At 45.6% G+C, this 24,033-nt stretch overlaps 3 protein-coding genes across 3 annotated transcripts in view; 1 reads left to right on the top strand and 2 right to left on the bottom strand.

Moving 5' to 3' along the window:
* Window positions 1-149: 149 nt before the first annotated feature.
* dennd6b (DENN/MADD domain containing 6B) lies at window positions 150-11,367 on the bottom strand. Its single transcript, XM_042403526.1, has 20 exons — window positions 10,992-11,367; window positions 6,882-6,920; window positions 6,751-6,793; window positions 6,532-6,641; window positions 6,094-6,174; window positions 5,868-5,973; window positions 5,701-5,780; window positions 4,982-5,044; window positions 4,849-4,904; window positions 4,554-4,676; window positions 4,339-4,434; window positions 3,159-3,253; window positions 2,373-2,438; window positions 2,223-2,287; window positions 2,061-2,150; window positions 1,638-1,691; window positions 1,442-1,551; window positions 1,248-1,350; window positions 1,097-1,171; window positions 150-792 (listed from the first exon to the last, which is right to left on the bottom strand). Exons 1-20 carry the CDS (start codon window positions 11,124-11,126, stop codon window positions 628-630), a joined length of 1,755 nt encoding a protein of 584 aa, XP_042259460.1. The 5' UTR covers window positions 11,127-11,367; the 3' UTR covers window positions 150-627.
* Window positions 11,368-13,659: 2,292 nt separating this feature from the next.
* Window positions 13,660-20,361, top strand: lta4h (leukotriene A4 hydrolase). The gene is made up of 19 exons (XM_042404000.1): window positions 13,660-13,883; window positions 15,004-15,134; window positions 15,226-15,346; window positions 15,792-15,860; window positions 15,960-16,064; window positions 16,160-16,212; window positions 16,296-16,368; window positions 16,452-16,592; window positions 16,695-16,718; window positions 16,847-16,917; window positions 17,524-17,635; window positions 17,742-17,886; window positions 17,973-18,076; window positions 18,241-18,311; window positions 18,395-18,449; window positions 18,602-18,697; window positions 19,558-19,640; window positions 19,718-19,822; window positions 20,056-20,361. Exons 1-19 carry the CDS (start codon window positions 13,734-13,736, stop codon window positions 20,192-20,194), a joined length of 1,848 nt encoding a protein of 615 aa, XP_042259934.1. The 5' UTR covers window positions 13,660-13,733; the 3' UTR covers window positions 20,195-20,361.
* Window positions 20,362-22,100: 1,739 nt separating this feature from the next.
* The window catches only part of LOC121891023 (protein-methionine sulfoxide oxidase mical3a-like), a 29,905-nt gene continuing 27,972 nt past the window's right edge, over window positions 22,101-24,033 (bottom strand). The window contains exons 32-34 of the mRNA XM_042403730.1: window positions 23,129-23,228; window positions 22,942-23,015; window positions 22,101-22,392 (exon numbers count right to left, since the gene is read on the bottom strand). Of these exons, the coding sequence (XP_042259664.1) occupies window positions 22,208-22,392; window positions 22,942-23,015; window positions 23,129-23,228 (359 nt within the window). The 3' untranslated portion in view covers window positions 22,101-22,207. The remainder of the gene's footprint in view (window positions 22,393-22,941; window positions 23,016-23,128; window positions 23,229-24,033) is intronic.

Here is a 24,033-nt window from a genome sequence, read left to right as displayed (position 1 = left end):
TATGTTGGTGCACCGTAATTATTATATATTATTATAATGATCCACCAACCTGGAATACAGTTTTATATAAATATGATTCAGACTGATATTTACTGCTTGACAGGCTTCAGGGAAAGAATGAAATAAAAAGTAAATGACACAAGAAGACTGTTTATATAATTCAGGTTTTTATTTTTCAGAGCAAAACAAATATTTACAGTTAGTGAGAAAGAAAGAAAGGTGAGCGACATGAAGTCAGTGTTACATTCACTGAACTCAGTTTATAAAAATATCTTCAACATTCATCATCAAACCCAACAGAAATAAATAAACTGTTTTCTTTCATCTGCGTTCAATGAATAAACATAACAGGACAAACATTTAGCTTTTAGTGTTTAATTAATGTAACTGAGTAACAGGAGCCACTGTGAACAACACGAATCTCCAGAAAAACGTCAAACTACGTCGAGAAAAAGAATCACAATGTTGTGAGAAAAAAGTCGAATTATTTCGCAAATATTCTGACTTTTCTGTTTTTTTCCTCATAACTTTGTGACTTTTTCCCTCCTGCTGAACGTTTGATATCAGCTTCAGAACGTCTGAACTTCATGAAGGCGTCACGATGAGAAGTCGAGTCCGAGTCGGATCTCAGAGAGCCGTCGGTACCTGCCGCAGGTGCGTTTGTGTGTCTGTGTGAGCGTTCAGGACTCGCTGCAGGTCTGCAGGCAGCGATCTGATGATGGACGTTATGAACACGTCCAGTTTGTCGAAAACTCCGTCCTTCACCTGCAACTGCTGCCGGCGAGCTTTCAACTGAAAAACAGGGTCAGAAACTCACTTCCTGTCCTCTATTTAAACACATTTATCATCATTAGAAATAAGATCTTTTAATGAGAATGAAGTCAAATATTCAGAGAAGATTCATTTCACCTGTTTACTAATTAAAACAAAGACAACAACAGACACAAAGATGTTTTCAACAAAGATGTTTTCCTGAATGTTTTTTTTCTCTCAAAGTAATAAAACTTTATATAGTAATTTAAACTATTATGACATTCATGTAAAACTATTACAACTTATAGAAAAAGACAGATTGAGTTTCCAGCAGTTTCCTCACCAGCTTCTCTCGGAGCTTCAGAATCAGGTCGACTATTTCCACCTCAGACTTGTCTTTGGTCCAGCCCAGCAGGTCCTGGTGGAATCAGTAAGAACCTGTTATTATCCAGATGTTTGACTGTGACAGCTGTGAACATGATGAGAACACTCACGGAGTCACAGATGACCTCCAGGTGAAGACTCTCCAGCTTCTGACTCATCTCTCTGTGTCGCTGTCGGTACCAACCGTCAAAGTTCGGAGACCTGAAGAACTTCCTGCGAAGAGTTAAAAACATCAATAATCTGACATAAATTATTCTGTTTTCACTAAAGAACGTCTGAGAACTTTAAGACGCGACTGACTCACCTGTACAGTCCCATCCAATCACCTTTGAGCACCGAGGTGAGCTGAGGGCCGGTGTGATCCAGAGTGGACATGAACTCGTCCTGACTGAAGGGACGAATCTGAGGAGGCGTCTGAACAAACAAACCAACACTTAAACCAGGTTTCACCTGCAAACACCTGATGTCAGTGTGACATCACTAATGCACTTCCTGTTTACCTTCCAGGGCGTCACAGATCTCTGCAGTGGCATCAGACTCGCCATGTACCGCTCCTGACAGACAAAACGCAGGGTTCAACTGACCAACACATTCACCAGACTGCTGTCATTTTACCAATTAAAAGAAACTAATAACGAGTTGTTTCTTATTATTATTATTGTGTAACAGTTGACGGTAACGAGTTGTTTGTTGTTGTTATTTATGTAACAGCTGACGGTAACGAGTTGTTTGTTGTTGTTATTTATGTAACAGTTGACGGTAACGAGTTGTTTGTTGTTATTTATGTAACAGTTGACGGTAACGAGTTGTTTGTTGTTATTTATGTAACAGCCGACGGTAACAAGGAAATGAATGACAGTAAATGAAGAGCAACTTGTCGATGGGTAGCGATGTTCCTGCGAGCTGATTGGCTGTTTTCTCACCAGTGGGATAATGAAGCTCTGAGTCAGCTCTAACAGGTGTCTCCTCAAGATGGCGCTCTGCACCTCTGATGGTCTCTTCCTCTGAATCCCCTGCAGAAACAGACGCTCAGACTGAGAACATGATCACACGCTTCCTGTTGGGACGTTTGGCTGCTGCTTTACCTTCAACAGTCTCTTAATGAGAACTTTGTCTTTGTGTAGAAAGGTCTTGTAGGCTGTGTAGATCCCTGCAGACACACAGGTAACAGAACACTAAAGACAACAGACTGAGGCTGGTGTTCATGTTCACCTGCTGCTGCTCTGTTATCTTACCTGGTTTAGTGTCCAGTGTTTTCAGCTTGGACAGTTTCTTCACCTTCACCTGTTTGGGTAAATCACCTGAAAGGAGACAAAAGATTCACATCAGTCTGTGTGACTCTATAATCCTCCAACACTTCACCTTCTCCATCTCTGACAACAACAACACGATGCAGCTCGAAATATACATTCATTAGAATATTCAGTGACGCCAGCATGCAGAAATATTCAAGACAAAATAACACATTTATACTGCAGCAAAAAACTGCATGGGATCAGCATAAAGTGGGCATGTCTGTAAAGGGGAGACTGGTGGGAACCATAGAACCCATTTTCATTCTGGAGGTCAGAGGTCAAGGGACCCCTTTGAAAATGGCCATGCCACTTCTTCCCTCGCCAAAGTTTAGTGTAACTTTAGAGCGTTATTTATCACCTTCCTGACAAGCTATGACATGGTTACCAGTGGATGCTTTATGTGGTCTAGTTTCATATGATACCAGTATCTTCAATGTGGCGTTAACTGAGTCCACCACAGCCTCAGAAAGCAGTGATGTCACTGACAGACGCCGCCGTCCTCCGGGAACTCAAACCATTAATCGATTATCAAAACATTTTCTGACTGCAGTTCTAAAATGTGGATCTGATAATAACATCCAGTAACTTCATGTCTCAGATACTTTAAATAAACATCGGAAAGCATGGAAAAGAAATGAAAAGAAAGAAGACTTGGAGAAGATGGATGAAGGAGGGAGAAGATGAGGATGAGGATATGCAGAAGAAGAACGTCAGGCTGTGGTCTACCTGCCATCCTGATCTCTCCCAGTCGGACCACATGAGGCCAGTTCTGGAAGGTCTTGATGAAGAACGGGTTGGTGACGCCAAGAATCACGTTTGGTCTGACGGAGAGAGAGACGGGTCAGACAGGTGGACTCAGGTGTGATCAGACAGACAGGTGGACTCAGGTGTGTTCAGACAGACAGGTGGACTCAGGTGTGATCAGACAGACAGGTGGACTCAGGTGTGTTCAGACAGACAGGTGGACTCAGGTGTGATCAGACAGACAGGTGGACTCAGGTGTGATCAGACAGACAGGTGGACTCAGGTGTGATAGACAGACAGGTGGACTCAGGTGTGTTCAGACAGACAGGTGGACTCAGGTGTGATCAGACAGACAGGTGGACTCAGGTGTGTTCAGACAGACAGGTGGACTCAGGTGTGATCAGACAGACAGGTGGACTCAGGTGTGTTCAGACAGACAGGTGGACTCAGGTGTGATAGACAGACAGGTGGACTCAGGTGTGATCAGACAGACAGGTGGACTCAGGTGTGTTCAGACAGACAGGTGGACTCAGGTGTGTTCAGACAGACAGGTGGACTCAGGTGTGATAGACAGACAGGTGGACTCAGGGTGTGTTCAGACAGACGGGACTCAGGTGTGATCAGACAGACAGGTGGACTCAGGTGTGATAGACAGACAGGTGGACTCAGGGTGTGTTCAGACAGACAGGTGGACTCAGGTGTGATAGACAGACAGGTGGACTCAGGTGTGATAGACAGACGGGTACTCAGGTGTGAACAGACAGACAGGTGGACTCAGGTGTGATCAGACAGACAGGTGGACTCAGGTGTGATCAGACAGACAGGTGGACTCAGGTGTGTTCAGACAGACGGGGACTCAGGTGTGATCAGACAGACGGGGACTCAGGTGTGATCAGACAGACGGGGACTCAGGTGTGTTCAGACAGACAGGTGGACTCAGGTGTGATCAGACAGACAGGTGGACTCAGGTGTGATCAGACAGACAGGTGGACTCAGGTGTGATCAGACAGACAGGTGGACTCAGGTGTGATCAGACAGACGGGGACTCAGGTGTGATCAGACAGACAGGTGGACTCAGGTGTGATCAGACAGACAGGTGGACTCAGGTGTGATCAGACAGACAGGTGGACTCAGGTGTGTTCAGACAGACAGGTGGACTCACGGAGCCTGGGTCCGGGTGGTGTACTCTCTGAACTCGTTGTCGTGGATGGTGAAGTACGGACGGAAATCGCAGCAGAACTTCAGAGGACTGATGGAGCTGAGACACACACAAACATACTCTGTTACCACGGCAACAACACAACACTGCTCTCTGATTGGCTGCCAGAAAACCTGAAGCTGCAGATAAGGGAGGATTCTGATTGGCTGTTGGGTTACCTGACAAGAGCCAGCACAGTTTCTGAGGAGACGGTAGGAGACGGCGCCATGATGACCACAGGCTCCCCAAGCAACATGAGCTCCCAGAACATCTGCAGGTGGATCAGGACCGACTGGAAACACCTGGACAGGTGAGACGTCACGTTAGACTGAAACTAAAAGAACATCCAGACAGTCAGCAACAAGAGGACAAGAATCACATGACCAAAACTAATAAACATGTTGGTCTAAAGACGGAATCAGGTGCTAAAGGCAACTCTGGGGAGCAGCTAACACAGACAGGAAGTGGACTGACTTGAAGAGGTCTAGGTCGTGGATGGTGGGCAGCAGAATCGGAGCTGGCAGGAAGTTCTGAAGACAGAAAACAAACTTTATGAACAACAGAAACTCAGACAGAATGAGGAAGAAACACACAGAGACTCTCTGACCTCCTTCGCCGTCTGTCTGATTGGACTTCCTCCTGGTTTGTCGGCTTTTGACGGGATCCGGACCTAAAACAAATAAACATTAAGAAACAAAAAGGAACATGTTTTTTTACCTTAAAGTTAGTTGATTGAGAATAAAAAGAAAAGAAAGTGAGAAGACAGAGTACATGAACACTGTGGAAGGCTCTTCGTACCTCTACATACCTGCTTTCAAGTCTAGTTTCAACTCTGGTTCTGAGAAATCAAGTTTCTTCTTCTAATTACTACAATACCCATGAGCCTCAGCTGCTGTTACTATGGAGATGAAGCCAGTCAGAGGAGTGAATCAGAGTTTAAACCCCCTCCTCACTGCATTATTATGGATCCCACTGCAGTCCTTGGCGAGATACGCCCTGTGCTATGATTGGCCAGGCATCCGTGCTCGCGCCGCTAGCCTGCTGCTAACTGTGTTCATCCTGAAGGACCATCAGTTAACAGTCTGAGTCCAGCAGAGAGGCAAAGATAAAAAGTGTGTGTGGTGTGGTGTTGGTCTCCTCACCTATAAAACCACGCCCCACCTCACCTGTAAGACCACACCTTCTTCACCTATAAGACCATGCCCCCCCCCACCTGTAAGACCATGCCCCTCCTCACCTGTAAGACCACGCCCCCACATATAAGACCACGCCCCCCTCACCTGTAAGACCACGCCCTCATCACCTGTAAGACTACGCCCCCCTCACCTGTAAGACCACGCCCATCACGGGTAGGTTAAGGGTCAATCCAGGTACGGGTGAAGGCCATTGGTCGATCTCGTTACATACTGTGAGGACAAGTAAAAGACATTTCAATGGAGTGAAAACCTGTGTTCTGATTGGTTAAAGGTTATGATGTAACGTGACAACATCACCTGCTTCCAGGCAGGGCTCCAGCTTCTCAAAGAACTCAGGTGCAATGATCTGCAGCAGCGAGTGGAACAGGTGAGTGTACGGCAGCCGGGATAGCAGCACCAGAGACTGCAACACAGAGTCACGTGACCAGACAGCTGTCATCTCAAACAATCACATGACCACACAGCCGTCAATCAAACATCACACGAACAGCTGTGTGTTAACAGGAGTGGACAGGTGACTCACCTTCTGGAAGTATCCTCTCTTCACAGAGACGTCCTTGACTTGTCTGAAATAGACGTAACCAAAGAAATGGGACACTTCCCTCTGAGGAGACAGAGAAACAAACACCTGGAAGCTTTGATCTGATTGGTCAGAGAGCAACAAACATCTCATATCTGATCTGTGTATCCAGGGGTTTCAGATACTCTCCTATCACAGTAACAGCTGGTCCGTTACCTGCAGAGAGGCCCTGATGAAACACTAACCAGGTGCATTTTGGGAGATGAAGGCTCCAGTGTTTTGGGGGAGGTCAGAGCAAGAGAAGCAGCTGATTGATTTGTTCTCTATTTACCAATCAGTCAATAAACCACAAAACAAAGGAAACCTCCTGATCATCCAGGAAGAACTAATCAGGCATCTTGTGCCAGATAAACTGATTGATCGATAACCTGCACGGCTCACCTGCAGGGTGACCGGGGCGTCTCTGTTGTAGACGTCATCTCTGAACCTCGCAGCTCTGCGACCGACCGACTGACGCAGCCTGAAGCTGAACTGAGTGTCGCCGAGGCATCCTGGGAAATCAGTCAACACACACACACACACACACACACACAGGTCATGTGACCTCTGACCGCTGACCTCTGACCTCTCACATATGATGTAATGTTGTTAGACATTCACCTGAGTACGAGTCAGGAAACGACAGGTAGCAGATGCTGGTTTTCTGACAATAAATCACAAGAAACATGATCAATAAAACGATCATCAATAAAGTGATTATCAGTTTGTGAAAAATAAGTTGATTAAATTACCTCCTTCTCTGTGAGCTTCACATCCTGAGGATAAACCAGCTGAAACACCGAGAAGAAAACACTGATTGAACTGTAAAATGTGACTTTATGCTTTTAAAATAAGAATAATAATGTTCACTTTCCATCATCTCAACAGACACGTCAATAAAATCTTTACAAATGATTCCGTTTTATACATATAGTGAGCAGCAGCAGGAACCCTAACCCCCCCCCCAACACCTAACCCCCCCAACCCCAACACTAACCCCCCCCAACACCTACCACTAACCCCCCCAACCCTAACACTAACCCCCCCAACACCTAACCCCCCCAACCCTAACACTAACCCCCCAACGCCTAACACTAACCCCCCCAACACCTAACCCCCCCAACCCTAACACTAACCCCCCCAACACCTATCACCAACCCCCCCAACACCTATCACTAACCCCCCCAACATCTAACCCCCCCAACACCTAACCCCCCCAACCCTAACACTAACCCCCCAACACCTAACCCCCCCAACACCTAACCCCCCGACCCTAACACTAACCCCCCCAACACCTAACCCCCCCAACCCCAATACTAACCCCCCCAACCCTAACACTAACCCCCCCAACGCCTAACACTAACCCCCCCAACACCTAACCCCCCAACGCATAACACTAACTCCCCCAACACCTAACCCCCCCAACCCTAACACTAACCCCCCAACACCTAACCCCCCCAACCCTAACACTAACCCCCCCAACGCCTAACACTAACCCCCCCAACACCTAACCCCCCAACGCATAACACTAACTCCCCCAACACCTAACCCCCCCAACCCCAATACTAACCCCCCCAACACCTAACCCCCCCAACCCCAATACTAACCCGCCCAACACCTACTACTAACCCCCCAATGCCTAACACTAACCCCCCCAACACCTAACCCCCCCAACCCCAATACTAACCCCCCCAACACCTAACCCCCCCAACCCCAATACTAACCCGCCCAACACCTACTACTAACCCCCCCAACGCCTAACACTAACCCCCCCAACACCTAACCCCCCAACGCATAACACTAACTCCCCCAACACCTAACCCCCCCAACCCCAATACTAACCCCCCCAAAACCTAACCCCCCCAACCCCAATACTAACCCGCCCAACACCTAACCCCCCCAACCCCAATACTAACCCGCCCAACACCTACTACTAACCCCCCAATGCCTAACACTAACCCCCCCAACACCTAACCCCCCCAACCCCAATACCAACCCCCCCAACACCTAACACTAACCCCCCAACACCTAACACTAACCCCCCCAACACCTAACCCCCCCATGCCTAACCCCCCAACCCTAACCCTAACCCCCAACACCTAACCCCCCAACCCTAACACTAACTCCCCCAACACCTAACCCTAACCCCCCAAATCTAACCCCCCCAACACCTACCCCCCCAACCCTAACCCTAACCCCCAACACCTAACCCCCCCAACCCTAACACTAACCCCCCCAACACCTAACCCTAACCCCCCAACACCTAACCCCCCAACCCTAACACTAACCCCCCCAACACCTAACCCCCCCAACCCTAACACTAACCCCCCCAACACCTAACCCTAACCCCCCAAATCTAACCCCCCAACACCTACCCCCCCAACCCTAACCCTAACCCCCCAACCCTAACACTAACCCCCCCAACACCTAACCCTAACGCCCCAAATCTAACCCCCCCAACACCTACCCCCCCAACCCTAACACTAACCCCCCCAAACCTAGATACACCTGCACATTAAGTACACCTGTACATTAAATACACCTGCACATTAAATACACCTGTCACATTAAGTACACCTGTCACATTAAGTACACCTGCACATTAAATACACCTGCACATTAAATACACCTGTCACATTAAATACACCTGCACATTAAATACACCTGTCACATTAAATACACCTGTCACATTAAATACACCTGTCACATTAAATACACCTGCACATTAAATACACCTGTCACATTAAATACACCTGCACATTAAATACACCTGTCACATTAAATACACCTGTCACATTAAATACACCTGTACATTAAATACACCTGTCACATTAAATACACCTGCACATTAAATACACCTGTACATTAAATACACCTGCACATTAAGTACACCTGTCACATTAAATACACCTGCACATTAAGTACACCTGTACATTAAATACACCTGTACATTAAATACACCTGTCACATTAAATACACCTGCACATTAAGTACACCTGTACATTAAATACACCTGCACATTAAATACACCTGTACATTAAATACACCTGCACATTAAATACACCTGTCACATTAAATACACCTGTCACATTAAGTACACCTGTACATTAAATACACCTGCACATTAAATACACCTGTACATTAAATACACCTGTCACATTAAATACACCTGTCACATTAAGTACACCTGTACATTAAATACACCTGTCACATTAAATACACCTGTCACATTAAGTACACCTGCACATTAAATACACCTGCACATTAAATACACCTGTACATTAAATACACCTGTCACATTAAATACACCTGCACATTAAATACACCTGTCACATTAAGTACACCTGTACATTAAATACACCTGTACATTAAATACACCTGTCACATTAAATACACCTGTACATTAAATACACCTGTCACATTAAGTACACCTGTACATTAAATACACCTGCACATTAAATACACCTGACACATTAAGTACACCTGTACATTAAATACACCTGTCACATTAAATACACCTGTCACATTAAATACACCTGCACATTAAATACACCTGTCACATTAAATACACCTGTACATTAAATACACCTGTCACATTAAATACACCTGTCACATTAAATACACCTGTACATTAAATACACCTGTCACATTAAATACGCCTGTACATTAAATACACCTGTACATTAAATACACCTGCACATTAAATACACCTGTCACATTAAATACACCTGTACATTAAATACACCTGTCACATTAAATACACCTGTACATTAAATACACCTGCACATTAAATACACCTGCACATTAAATACACCTGTCACATTAAGTACACCTGTCACATTAAATACACCTGCACATTAAATACACCTGTCACATTAAATACACCTGCACATTAAATACACCTGTACATTAAATACACCTGCACATTAAATACACCTGTACATTAAATACACCTGTCACATTAAATACACCTGTCACATTAAATACACCTGTACATTAAATACACCTGTACATTAAATACACCTGCACATTAAATACACCTGTACATTAAATACACCTGTCACATTAAATACACCTGTCACATTAAGTACACCTGTCACATTAAATACACCTGCACATTAAATACACCTGTACATTAAATACACCTGCACATTAAATACACCTGTACATTAAATACACCTGTACATTAAATACACCTGCACATTAAATACACCTGTCACATTAAATACACCTGTACATTAAATACACCTGCACATTAAATACACCTGCACATTAAATACACCTGTCACATTAAATACACCTGCACATTAAATACACCTGTACATTAAATACACCTGTCACATTAAATACACCTGTCACATTAAGTACACCTGTCACATTAAATACACCTGTACATTAAATACACCTGTCACATTAAATACACCTGCACATTAAATACACCTGTCACATTAAATACACCTGTACATTAAATACACCTGTCACATTAAGTACACCTGTCACATTAAATACACCTGCACATTAAGTACACCTGTCACATTAAATACACCTGCACATTAAATACACCTGCACATTAAGTACACCTGTCACATTAAATACACCTGTACATTAAGTACACCTGTCACATTAAATACACCTGCACATTAAATACACCTGCACATTAAATACACCTGTCACATTAAGTACACCTGTCACATTAAATACACCTGTCACATTAACGCCCTAGTATAAATATGAGTGTTTGAAGGTTCATCCTGTTCATCAGCAGCATCTGAAGCTTCTGTTCTGATCAATTTACTATTTAAATCATCTTTCAGTTACACCGCTGATAAACGATGCTAACGATGCTAAGCTAACCACCGTACCTCTATGGCTTGTCCGAGCTCCAGGTCGAAGGTAACGACACACACGCACTCCAGCCAGGAGGCGAAGCGGGCCCACGGACACCGGCCGTCCGCCTCCTCATGTCGCGGTGAACCGCAGCCGTCAAACGGGTTCATGACGACCGACTCAGAGCTCCGCGACCTCCATCCTCCCTGCTCCGTTCCTCCATCAGATCAGCAGCTCCGGTACTGACTCCCGGACAGCTGCGCTGCTCCGCCGCCAGCGCCCCCTGCTGGAGGGACACATCATCATCCTCCTCATCCTCCTCAACTTCTTTCATTCTTCTTCAGAGCTCTTGACTCTTGGTCTTGCTTCATCTATTTTGCCATATCTGCATTCCTGCTTTTCCTTTTCCAGGTGGACTGGTTGTGTTACTTCCTTTTGCAGGCGCTGTTCTTCTGCGCCCGTAGTTTGCATGATACACATTTACATGGAGTAAGCAAAACTTTATTTATCTGGTACGTTTGATTCCAGGAGGAAGCAGGATGTGCTTCACAGGGCTGAAACACTATGTGGATAAAACAGTAAACACAATTCAAATAAACATCAATAATACATGAGAGTTTAAACCATTAAGACAGCAGGAATACAATGAAATAATTAGAGCAGCAAGTGGCCACTAAACAGGAATGTTTTTAACAGACGATGGCGTCGCAGCAGCTGACACGACTGCAAAAGATGTTCCAGCAGTTTGGAGCATAAACGCTAAAAGCAGTTTCATCCGTTTCCATGGAGACCCAGAGAATAACCAGACGTCCATCACGGTCATCACTGACATTTAATCACAATTAATACAAGCGTTCAGATTAAACACTGTAGAAGAATAATGTTGTTCATTACAGAAAATAACAGTAGAAAATAGTTTTAGAAAATTAGCAAAGAAGATTATTTTTACAAACATTTTCAACACTTGAAGCCTCAAACTTGTCAGAATAAATAAAACAGTCTCAATAAAACTTGTCTTGATGAATCTGCTGCAGGATTTCAATGATTTACAGTGTTTGTAGTGAATTAAATGCATCATTAAGGGTGACATTAATCACACAGCAGCTCAACAACAATGCAAACAAGTGAACAACATGATGAAGTGATATTTTCTGTGTGTGATGTTGGAGCAGTTTGAAGGTATGTTGGTTTTATTTCCTGTTTCCTTGCTGAATGAATACAGTAGTGTATTTGTATTGTGGAGAACCTGCAGACACTGACCTCTGCTAGCTGTTTGAGGACAGCAGCTGACAGTTGGTAGGCCCCTTCATCCTGGTTTACTGAAACCAGAGCCCCTCATCTTCATCAGGGCCTTTTCTAGTTGTGTCCGTTACCTGAACCGCCAGTTTTGAATATGGAAAACCATATTCTCTCACTTGTCTCTAGTGTTCTGTAGCCATGCAGATACTTTTGGTTGTACTTGTCCAAGTATTGAGATTTACTCCTCTGATATTTCTGCACCAACATAATGAGACTGAATAGAATTTCCTTTGTGGCACTGACAGCATTTAATAATTAAACAAATCAAAAGCAATGTGTCTTTCAAGAAACCTGTTTTCTTAAGAACTATTTTTGCAGTACAAAGTCGTTCCAAACCCAAAGTACCTGCATGGCGACAACCTGCACCTGCTGACGGTGAAACATGAGCCTGATTCCAGTCTGGAGATGTGCTGCACGCACGTCTGATTTATTTAGCCACTCACAATGGTCACTGATGATGTCAGTGATTTCCTCCAGTTGGAGAAATCGACCAATACACAGCTAGCTAGCGAGCTAGCTACATCCATGAAAAAAGTAACAGAAACATGACAACGAGCGTTGATAATATCAGTGCAGCGGACAGGTTGTCGTCTAAAGTGGACATATTTCTTGATCGATGTGAAAGATGATAAGTTAACTGCTCCTAGCAACAACTACAGTAACTTCCTGTTAGCTAACTGAAAAGGACGTTGGCGGGACAGATAGGTAACTGGCTACTGACTGGTTGGGATAAAACAAAAGAAATAAAAAAACAGCAAACATGAATGTAATGTCAGACTGATTAATGAAGTGTAAATGGAAGGTTAGATCAGTCTGGTTATCACAAAATATCAGTAGCTACGTATTTGTCGGGCTACAAATTCAATGTTAAAACAAAGCATTTTAAGCTAGCAAATGAAATGAATGAATCGATGGCTCACCTACCCCTTACTAAAACCTCCTCTTTAATAAATACAAACGGTGACTTCCCCGTTACCACCAGTAACTCACCAGTAACTCACCAGTAATCAAAGTCACTGTATCTTGATAAGAGTAATTGTGCTTTTTTAAATAGTCCCTTAGTGTGATGATGCATAGTTGTCATTAGGTTAAGCTGCCCTTAGATTGGTACTAATTAAATGTCTTAGTCTAATTAAATCAAGTGTATTCATACAGAATGACACAGAGGACTGCAGTGGTGTATCAGTGTGCAGTCATGTAACTACACAGTAGTTCAATTTGTTTGTTTGAGAAGAAATTTTACTTCATAAAAATAAAAATAGATATTTTTGTCTTGCAAAAATTGTGTTGTCTGATGTTTGTTGTTCATACTTTTACTGTAGAATGGGCAGGTGGGCGGTGTTTATGGCGCGCCTGTGATGTGACTCTTTTATTTTGAAAATGCCGGTAGCGGATGTGTTTGGAGCCTGTTCCGGTAGATAACCCGGCTGGCTGACAGTCGTCGCCTCAGTCTCTCGGTTGTAACCGGACGGATCATCATGTCTTCTGACCCGTGCTCCTTCTCCTCGTTCACCAGGTGCGTCACCAAACACCTGAACCTGACCCTGCACGTGGACTTCGACAGACACGTCATCAGCGGGCAGGTGGCGCTCACCGTGGAGGCTCTGGAGGACCGTTTCTCCTCTCTGGTAACGTTAACGGACCCCGGGGGTGTTAGCCGGGAAGCTAACGGGCTCGTTCATTCCCGGTGTTCTGATGTCAGACTGTGTGTTTGGTCCCTGAAGTGGTCATTAAACCATGCAGTCTGGATTATAATCTGTAAATTATCTTTGAACACAACCTGCCTGTCAAAACACCAAATTATATAAAAATCTGGTGATTAAATGTTGACAAATATTAAATATTAAGTTTGTGAATATTTGAGATGTTACTCTGCTGCGATTTGTTCCTTATATATTTAACATTTAAAGTCTTTCTGGGTTTGTTGTGTAAATGAATCTGTTTGTCTTCAGGATATAAAACCCAGTGAGTTTATTGGGGCTCTGTGGACTTTGACTGGGATTATAATCTGATAATTGTTCATCAGATGTTTCACTTTGACTTTATGTTAAAAGATTCAATAATTTAACCTGAATGTCAGAAAGACCGTCTGTAATTCAGCATAATAATCTGTAATAATCCAGTTCATGGTGTCCTTTAGTTGTTTATATTTGACTAAATGAAGGAGAATTTAAAGTGCTGTGTTTAATGGTCTGATGAACTTCACGTACAATCAGGATTTATTGGGGCTGTTGATGTCGTGGACTTCACAGTTCACAGTTCAGTGTGTAGAACAGCTGAGTTCACCTGAGATTAACATGAACAGATTATAGTTGCAGTTTAATGAGTTAGTTGTGATTTTGTTCATTAATGTCTTTAAATCTCTTAGTTTAACATCTGTATTCATTTATAATCTCAGTTCCTCCAGTTGAAGCGTGTTGGAGGCAGAAACTGTTGTGAATCAGGTGAGCAGATATGAGAATATATCGTATCTGCAGATCCTGCTCAGTTTTAATGGAGTTTGGTTTGATGTACTTGTGATATGAGACTAAATGAATTTATTGGGTCGTTTATTGGCTCTGCAGACTTTGATTTGAAGGCTGAGTTGTGATAAAGCAGCAGGTTGATTAATGATCAAATATAATTTATCTCTTTCTAAAGTGAGTTTATTGTGACGTCCTGGTGATATAAGACTGAATTTACCTGAAGTGTCAGACCAGGTGTGTAGACTGAGGTCAGAGGTGACAGGTCAGTGTTTATCTGCTGCAGACTTTGGACACCAAAGATCTGAAGATCGTGTCAGTGAGCACGAATGGACAGGCGGCGCGGTTTACGATGGGCCCTAAACACAGCTTCAAGGGGACCCCGCTGGAGATCACGCTGCCCTTTGACCTCTCCAGGTGAGCTCACCTGTCTGACATCTTTAACTGTCTTCTTCACCTTCAATATACAAGCTAATGAACATGTGTGTTTGTTGTGTGGACCAATCAGAGGGCAGCATGTGATCGTGGAGGTGACCTATGAGACGTCTCCGGCTGCGTCGGCGCTGCAGTGGCTCTCACCTGAGCAGACCGCCGGGAAGAAACAGCCCTACCTGTTCAGCCAGTGCCAGGTGAGCTTTCACTTCTCCTTCTTCACAGGAACATTGAAAGCAGCGACTCACCTGGACTCACCTGGACTCACCTGGACTCACCTGGATTCACCTGGATTCACCTGGACTCACCTGGACTGTCCTGGACTGTCCTGGACTGTCCTGAGCTCAGCTGACAGGTGTTCGGCTGTGTGTAGGTGGACTCTGGTCTTGAGTCCCGGGTCTTTAGTAACAGTTGGTGGTTTGAACAGTTTGAGGTGATGACAGACTGATGATGACATCACCGCTTTCTTCCTCTTCTCTCTAACTGCCGTCGTTCTTCTTCTTTTGTTTCGTGTTCATGTGCAAACATCTGAGGCGTTTCGTCAGTGACATGTGAACATCGTCGTGAGGTTCGGTTACATTCAGGAACCTGAACCTGTGTGAGGAAACCGTTTGTAGCTTCGCCCTGTGTTTTGTCTCACAGGCTCATCACTGCAGGAGTATGGTCCCCTGTCAGGACAGCCCGTCTGTCAAACACACCTACTACGCTCAGGTAACACACACACACACACACACACACACACACACTGACCTTGGTGTGTGTACCTTTCTCTCAGGTGTGATGTGTGATGTGTGATGTTTACCTGTCCAGGTGTCTGTTCCTAAAGACCTGGTGGCGGTGATGAGCGCCATGAGAGACGGTCAGGAGGTGGATCCTCAGGACAGTAATCGCATCATCTACCGCTTCAGACAGCCGGTTAGTCTGCTCTTCTTCTTCTACTCTTTTATCTTTTGGCAGGTCAGTTTATCCAGGCTAGCACACCTGACCTCTGACCTCTGACTTGTCCTCAGGTGCCCATGCCTTCCTACCTGATAGCCATCGTGGTGGGAGCTCTGGAGAGCAGGTACAGTCTCTCTCACCTGTTCACTGATGTCATCATGTGACCTGCAGCAGTTCACCGTGCTCTGTGCTCTGATTGGTTGGCAGGGAGATCGGGCCGAGGTCCAGAGTCTGGTCTGAGAAGGAGTTTGTGGATAAAGCAGCGTTTGAGTTCTCAGAGGTGAGTCAGACTGAACAGGACAGGTAAAGGACTCACCTGTGTGATGTAGAGACAGTACAGGTGTGTTACTTCCTGTGTGACAGACGGAGACCATGCTGAAGACAGCGGAGGACTTGGCAGGTCCATATGTTTGGGGTCAGTACGACATCCTGGTTCTGCCTCCATCTTTCCCGTACGGCGGGATGGAAAACCCCTGTCTGACCTTCGCCACGCCCACCCTGCTGGTAAACACACACACACACACACACACACACACCTGTATGTACATATGTGTGTATAAGTCACATGACCTCACATCAGCTGTTTCCTGTCTCTGTGTCTTTCAGGCAGGAGACAAATCTCTGTCCAACGTGAGTCACATGTTTCTATCAAAGTTAAAGTGGATACCCGTTCACCCGTTCACCTTTTCACCCGTTCACCTTTTCACCTGTTCACCTTCATGTGTTCATACATGTTGACGTGTTGATCCTCCTGGCAGGTGATTGCTCATGAGATCTCTCACAGCTGGACCGGTAACCTGGTGACCAACAAGACCTGGGAGCACTTCTGGTGAGTGAACACCTCACCTGTTCACTTCTGTTCACACCTGCTCACACCTGCTCACACCTCACCTGTTCACTTCTGTTCACACCTGCTCACACCTGCTCACACCTCACCTGTTCACTTCTGTTCACACCTGCTCACACCTGCTCACACCTCACCTGTTCACTTCTGTTCACACCTGCTCACACCTGCTCACACCTGCTCACACCTCACCTGTTCACTTCTGTTCACACCTGCTCACACCTGCTCACACCTCACCTGTTCACTTCTGTTCACACCTGCTCACACCTGCTCACACCTGCTCACACCTGCTCACACCTCACCTGTTCACACCTGCTCACACCTGCTCACACCTGCTCACACCTCACCTGCTCACACCTGCTCACACCTGCTCACACCTGTTCACTCCTGCTCACACCTCACCTGTTCACACCTGTTCACACCTGTTCACACCTCACCTGTGTGTGTGTGTGTGTGTGTGTGTGTGTGTGTGTGCGTGTGTGTGTGTGTGTGTGTGTGTGTGTGTGTGTGTGTGTGTGTGTGCGTGTGTGTGTGTGTGTGTGTGTGTGTGTGTGTGTGCACGGGCGTGTGCGTGCGTGTGCATGCGTGCAGGTTGAACGAGGGTCACACGGTGTACCTGGAGAGGATGATCGGCAGGTGTTTGGAGAGCGAACAGTTCCGGCAGTTTAAAGCCATGGGGGGCTGGAAGGACCTGCAGGACTCGGTTTGTATTTTCTTCACCTCGTTAAATATCTTTTAAACTCTCAGTTCGTCAGACGTTCAGGCTCTAATCGGTTGTTTTGTCTCACGTCGTCCGTGTCGTCGCTCAGGTGAACACGTTCGGAGCCAACAGCCCTCTGACTAACCTGGTCCCCAGCCTGCAGGACGTGGACCCCGACGAGGCCTTCTCCTCGGTGCCCTACGAAAAGGGCTTCGCTCTGCTCTACCACCTGGAGGAGCTACTGGGAGGGCCGGGTAACGCACCTGAGCTCACCTGTCTGCATCGTCATGAAGGAACGTAACGTGTGTTATTTACCTGTTTACCTGTCTGTCTCCTGCAGAGGTGTTCATGGGGTTCGTCAAGTCCTACATCCAGCTGTTCGCCTACAGCAGCGTCACCACAGACGAGTGGAAGAACTACCTGTTCACCTACTTTAAAGACAAGGTGAGTTTCTAGAAGCTGTTGGATACAGTTCTCATCTATCAGTTACATTCTTAACCTAGACCTGGTTCTGGACCTGGTTCTGGACCTGGTTCTGGACCTGGTTTGGTCAGGTCTGGGCGTTTGGGGCAGGTTTCAGTGTAACTCTGATCTGGTTTGTGTCTCAGGTGGACGTCCTGAACAAGGTGGACTGGACCGCCTGGATGTTCACTCCCGGGATGCCTCCGGTCAAACCTCAGTGAGTGGATCCTACCGGACCCCCATCAGGTACAGGTCCTGGTTTTAAACCGCATCAGTTCTGACACCTGTGCTGTGTTTCAGGTACGACACGACGATGGCCGACGCCTGCATCGCTCTGAGCCAGAGGTGGATCAAGGTGAGACCAGATGTTCACACTGGTCGGGTTATTGATTTATGATCGATTGTGTTATTGATTAAAGCTGATTAAAGGTGCGAAAGGTCACAAAGTTCTTCACAAGAGTCAAAAATAAAACAACTGCTGGACCTCCACCCTCTGTCCCCCCTCAGGCCAAAGACCAGGACCTGAACAGCTTCAACAAGTCCGATGTGAAGACGCTGTCCTCCCACCAGCTCATCGAGTTCCTGTCCCTCCTGCTGCATGAGGTAAAACCACAGTCCACCACAGTCCACTTCAGATTACCACAGTCCACCACAGTCCACTTCAGGTTACCACAGTCCACCACAGTCCACTTCAGATTACCACAGTCCACCACAGTCCACTTCAGGTCACCACAGTCCGCTACAGTCCACTTCAGATTACCACAGTCCTCCACAGTCCACTTCAGGTCACCACAGTCCACCACAGTCCACTTCAGGTCACCACAGTCCACCACAGTCCACTGCAGGTCACCACAGTCCACTTCAGGTCACCACAGTCCACTTCAGGTCACCACAGTCCTCCACAGTCCACTTCAGGTCACCACAGTCCACTTCAGATCACCACAGTCCTCCACAGTCCACTTCAGGTTACCACAGTCCACTTCAGGTCACCACAGTCCTCCACAGTCCACTTCAGGTCACCACAGTCCACTTCAGGTCACCACAGTCCACTTCAGATCACCACAGTCCTCCACAGTCCACTTCAGGTCACCACAGTCCACTTCAGGTCACCACAGTCCACTTCAGGTCACCACAGTCCTCCACAGTCCACTTCAGGTCACCACAGTCCACTTCAGATCACCACAGTCCTCCACAGTCCACTTCAGGTTACCACAGTCCACTTCAGGTCACCACAGTCCTCCACAGTCCACTTCAGGTCACCACAGTCCACTTCAGATCACCACAGTCCTCCACAGTCCACTTCAGGTCACCACAGTCCACTTCAGGTCACCACAGTCCACTTCAGGTCACCACAGCCCTCCACAGTCCACTTCAGGTCACCACAGTCCACTTCAGATTACCACAGTCTTCTACAGTCCACTTCAGTCCTCTGGTCTCTTCAGTAACACCTTGTTCTCCTGCAGGATCCGCTCCCTCTGGCTCACGTGAAGCGGATGCAGGAGGTTTATGATCTGAACTCCATCATGAACTCAGAGATCCGCTTCAGGTAAGAAGTCTACATCAGGTCAAGCCCCTCCCCCCTCCCAGTAAAACCTCCTGTGATTGGCCGTCGTCTCTCTGCAGGTGGCTGCGGCTGTGTGTGCGGTCTAAGTGGGAGGATGCGGTTGCCATGGCGCTGAAGATGGCGACAGAACAGGGCAGGATGAAGTTCACACGACCGCTCTTCAGGTACCGTGAAACTCAACTGACACTTTAATTCACTTTAATTCACTTTAATTCACTTTAATTCACTTCATTTTATTTCATGTTACTTCATTCAACAGTTCATTTAGTTTCACTGACACTTTACTTCATTTCTCAGTCACACATCAGTTTAAATTTCACTCTTTGTGTTTCAGTAGTTTCAGTAGTTTTTGTAGTTTTTCAGCATTTAATGATCCAGTTTCCTGTTTTTTCTCCAGAGAGGTCTTTAACTTTGAAAAGTACCGAGAGGAAGCGGTCCGAGTGTTTCTGGCTACCCGAGGCGCGATGCACCCGGTCACCGCTTACCTGGTGGCCAAAGACCTGAAGGTGGACGCCGGCCAGACCCCCAGTCTGTAGACCAGGAACCAGTCTGTTAACCAGTCAGAACCAGTATCGACACACAACAACTGTATCAATCAACCGACCAATCAAATGTGTTTCTCTCTGATGAAGAGCTTCTGTCTGAAAAGTGTCTTCTTCCTGAAAAATGATTTTATAAAGAAATAAAATCTGTATGAAACGTTTGACTTCTTGTTTTTAGTAGATTGACTGAAATGAATCCAGAAGTGTTTAACGTGTTTCCAGCAACAGTTTCAGGATGTTTGCAGAACTTCCTGTTGGAGCAATAATTCAGTTTGTTAACAGGAAGTTACGACCCGGACTCACTGAAACACTCTGAGGTTGTGAAACAAAGTTCACAAACATCTGAGCAACATGTGGAAGGTATTTAGGTTCTTATAGATTATAGATTATTATAATTAAAGTGCTGTGATCTGTTTCCACTGCAGCACAAAGACCAAACATCCAGTAAAACCAGTTAGCCAGGATCATTTCCTCTGGTTGTCAATAGCAACGGCCTCAGTGTTTCAGCTTTAGTCAACGACACCTGACTGACATTTTATCTGTTTTATCATTAATGTTTTGTTAAATAATAAATCAGTAATTTGCATTTAAATTGTTCCCGAACTCGTTTTCACTATTAAAGTATTTAACACAAGTTAGTGATACTGACTTTAAAAACAACAAGAATGTTTCAGTGACTGATCTGTTAAATGAAGGTTTTACAGTGTAAATAGTTTGTTAGTTTCATTCATCGTTTCTGTGTTTATTAATAACTGAAGACGCTTCAATCGATCATTTAAAGTCAAACAGTAAAATATGAGAATATTGTAAAATATTCAGATATTTCACGTGTAGTTTTGTAAGTTTTGTCTTCGTCATTCTGTGATTTCAAATTATTTTATTCACTTTTTAACTTTTTAATTATTTTTGTTTAGTTATTATGAAAGAACTCTGATCCCAGATGTTTGCAGCTGTGTGATGAAGTTGACATCATGTGATCATTAAACTCTTCATGTGTTCATCACGTTCGCATCGACAGACACTTTGTAGCAGTGAGATGAAAAACCACAGAAGCACAAACATCAGCTGTCAGTTGTTTATTCTCCAACATACAGAAGGCTGTTTGATTAATAATCAGTCACATGACTCGTTAGTGACGGCAGGCGTCGATGGCAGCTGGAACATCAAATAAGGCGGTTTGGTGAAGTTCGGCACAACGATCAATACGTCTCAACTACTTGAACACAGATTAATAATCAATAACAGGAGAGAAGTCGTCGCTGGTGGCCGACGTCAGGAAAACGTTACAAACTAAATATTTTGGCTTCATTTAGACAAAAGAAGTTTTAAGTTGAACTGATATTAAAGATGATTATAAACACAGTTTGGATCAATAAAGCAGTGACACGATACTGTTAACGTTGTTTTACTGTTATTTATATTATTGACCCAAACTGAAGCCTGTTATCATCTACTCGTTTGTTGTCGATTGTTAAAGTAACGTTAATCTGATGTTGTTGCTGCTTCATCGACTCAAACTGGGTCAAAGTGTAACTCGCTGGTTTTTAGTGTTTATTGAAACATTATTGGATCATTTCACTGATCATCAGGTTTTGTTTGGACTCTCAGTGAGTTTAGTGATGTCATCACTGTTGTTTTCTTCTTCTTTGCGTCTTTAAAGCCTCTATAACATATTTCTGTCCTCCACAGTCTGATGTGTGTGATGATGAACCTACAGAGACTCTGCAGCTCCTCTCGGCTTTACGGAGCTTTATAGTGAGTTTCAGCTCATTGTTTATCTGTCCGGCTGCAACTTTACTGTTCTGGTTCACTCTCAGCGTCTCATAGCGTCGTTTCGGGCCTCAGCAGGCAGCTGCTCAGTTAGCTGTAGGCTAGCTGGTGAACATCGTGGAGCATTTAGCAGCTAAAGAGCCGGATGTTTCCCTCAGGAGCTGGTAGAGAGCAGGAACAGAGCTAAAAGAGAGTGAATATTGGATATCAGGTCCAGCAGAGACTCTGGAGACCAGTTCAGGTCCAGTGCAGACCCATTTCCCGGGAAATCATGACGGCCTCCAGATCCTGGTCCTCCTGGCGCTCCTGCAGCCTCTGCTCCTCCAGCAGAGACACCAGAGCATCTCTCTGCTCCACCACCTCCAACATCTCCTCCAGGATCAGACGCTCTGCCAGCAGCTCCGCCTCCTCCTTCAGGTGGTCTGAGACACATAGAGGATACACAGGTGAGGTCCAGGTGTGAGGGGACACAGGTGTAAAACAGGTGTGAGGGGACACAACTGTGAAACAGGTCTGAGGGAACAGGTGTGAGGGGACACAGGTGTGAATGAGGTCTGAGGGAACATAGATGTGAATGAGGTCTGAGGGAACACAGGTGTGAATGAGTTCTGAGGGGACACAGGTGTGAATTAGGTGTGAGGGGGCACAGGTGTAAAACAGGTGTGGAGGGACACAGCTGTGAAACAGGTCTGAGGGAACACAGGTGTGAAACAGGTCTGAGGGAACAGGTGTGAATTAGGTGTGAGGGAACACAGGTGTGAAACAGGTCTGAGGGAACAGGTGTGAATTAGGTGTGAGGGAACACAGGTGTGAAACAGGTCTGAGGGAACAGGTCTGAGGGAACACAGGTGTGAAACAGGTCTGAGGGAACACAGGTGTGAAACAGGTCTGAGGGAACAGGTGCGAGGGGACACAGGTGTGAATGAGGTGTTCAGGTGCTGGGCAGGTGTAATGAATGAGTGGGATGTTACCGTCCACAGCCATCCTCTCTCGGAGCTCCTGCTGCAGGCGACTCTGCCGGTCCTCCAGCTGCAGCTCTCGAGCACTGAAACACAGAACAGGTAGGTCTGAGACCAGGTCCAGGAGGTCCTGACCGAGTCCTGAGGGATTCAGATCTGCTGAGTTTATTAAGTCGGAGGTCAAAGATCAAGTACTCACAATATGATGAGCTCAGACTCATATCGAACTAGAGCGTTCTTTTGCTGGACCAGCTGAAACCACTGCTGCATGAGACCCGGGTTCTCCAGTTTACCCAGTCCTGCAGAGAGAGTAATTAATTATTGATTATTGTAATTGATCCAGATTAAATTAGACTCTGTCACTTAAAGAGAAATTACTGTCAAATGTTTTAAATGTCACATTTTACTGCTGTGGTGACACACAGACAGAATCTAAACCAAAACCCGTCTGACTAAAGATCCATCACAGGAAGAACTGTTACGGCCCCAGGACCCCTGCCAGGACCAGGACCCCTGCCAGGACTGCTGTGTGTTATGTGTGTGTTGTGTGTATGTTGCTGGTTCCTGGTTGGTTGGAGCTGGAGGCAGCTGGACATTGTCTTCACGTTGCATAAAACCCGCCCCCCATCCTGGTGGTCTGGCGGCTCCCTCTTCCCTGGCACCACGTGGCATTTAGCAAATTAATGACATTGACCAACTGAACTTTGTACCAAAGGTCAGTTATTCTTTGAGTTGTGTCTGTTCTATTGAAGCGTTCAGCGGGGTTTGATGGACTCATCAATAACTCAACCTGCAGCCAGTGATCACCTGTTATAAACATGGCCGCCTCAAGTGTCCGGCAGATCACTGATCACTAAGCAGCGTTGTGATGGCGGGAAACATGACGTCAGAACTATGTGAAGAGTCAGAAACTGTTATTCTAAGCAAAGAGCAGCTTTCTCAGCATCACGTCATGGTCGGACTAAAGGTTTCTAAAACACTGCAGGAACTGGATCAGTGCATCCAAAACACCATCAGAGGATCAATACAGCGAGCTTTAGTCCCCCGAGAGACAGAAACTTCATCACAGATACAGAATCTGATAAATAAAGAACAGTCAGCACA

The sequence above is a fragment of the Thunnus maccoyii genome, chromosome 23 (assembly GCF_910596095.1).
Source record: "Thunnus maccoyii chromosome 23, fThuMac1.1, whole genome shotgun sequence".
Taxonomy (NCBI): Eukaryota; Metazoa; Chordata; class Actinopteri; order Scombriformes; family Scombridae; genus Thunnus; species Thunnus maccoyii.
Note: the sequence above shows the minus strand (reverse complement) of the source record. Positions and strands in the feature narration are given on the sequence as shown.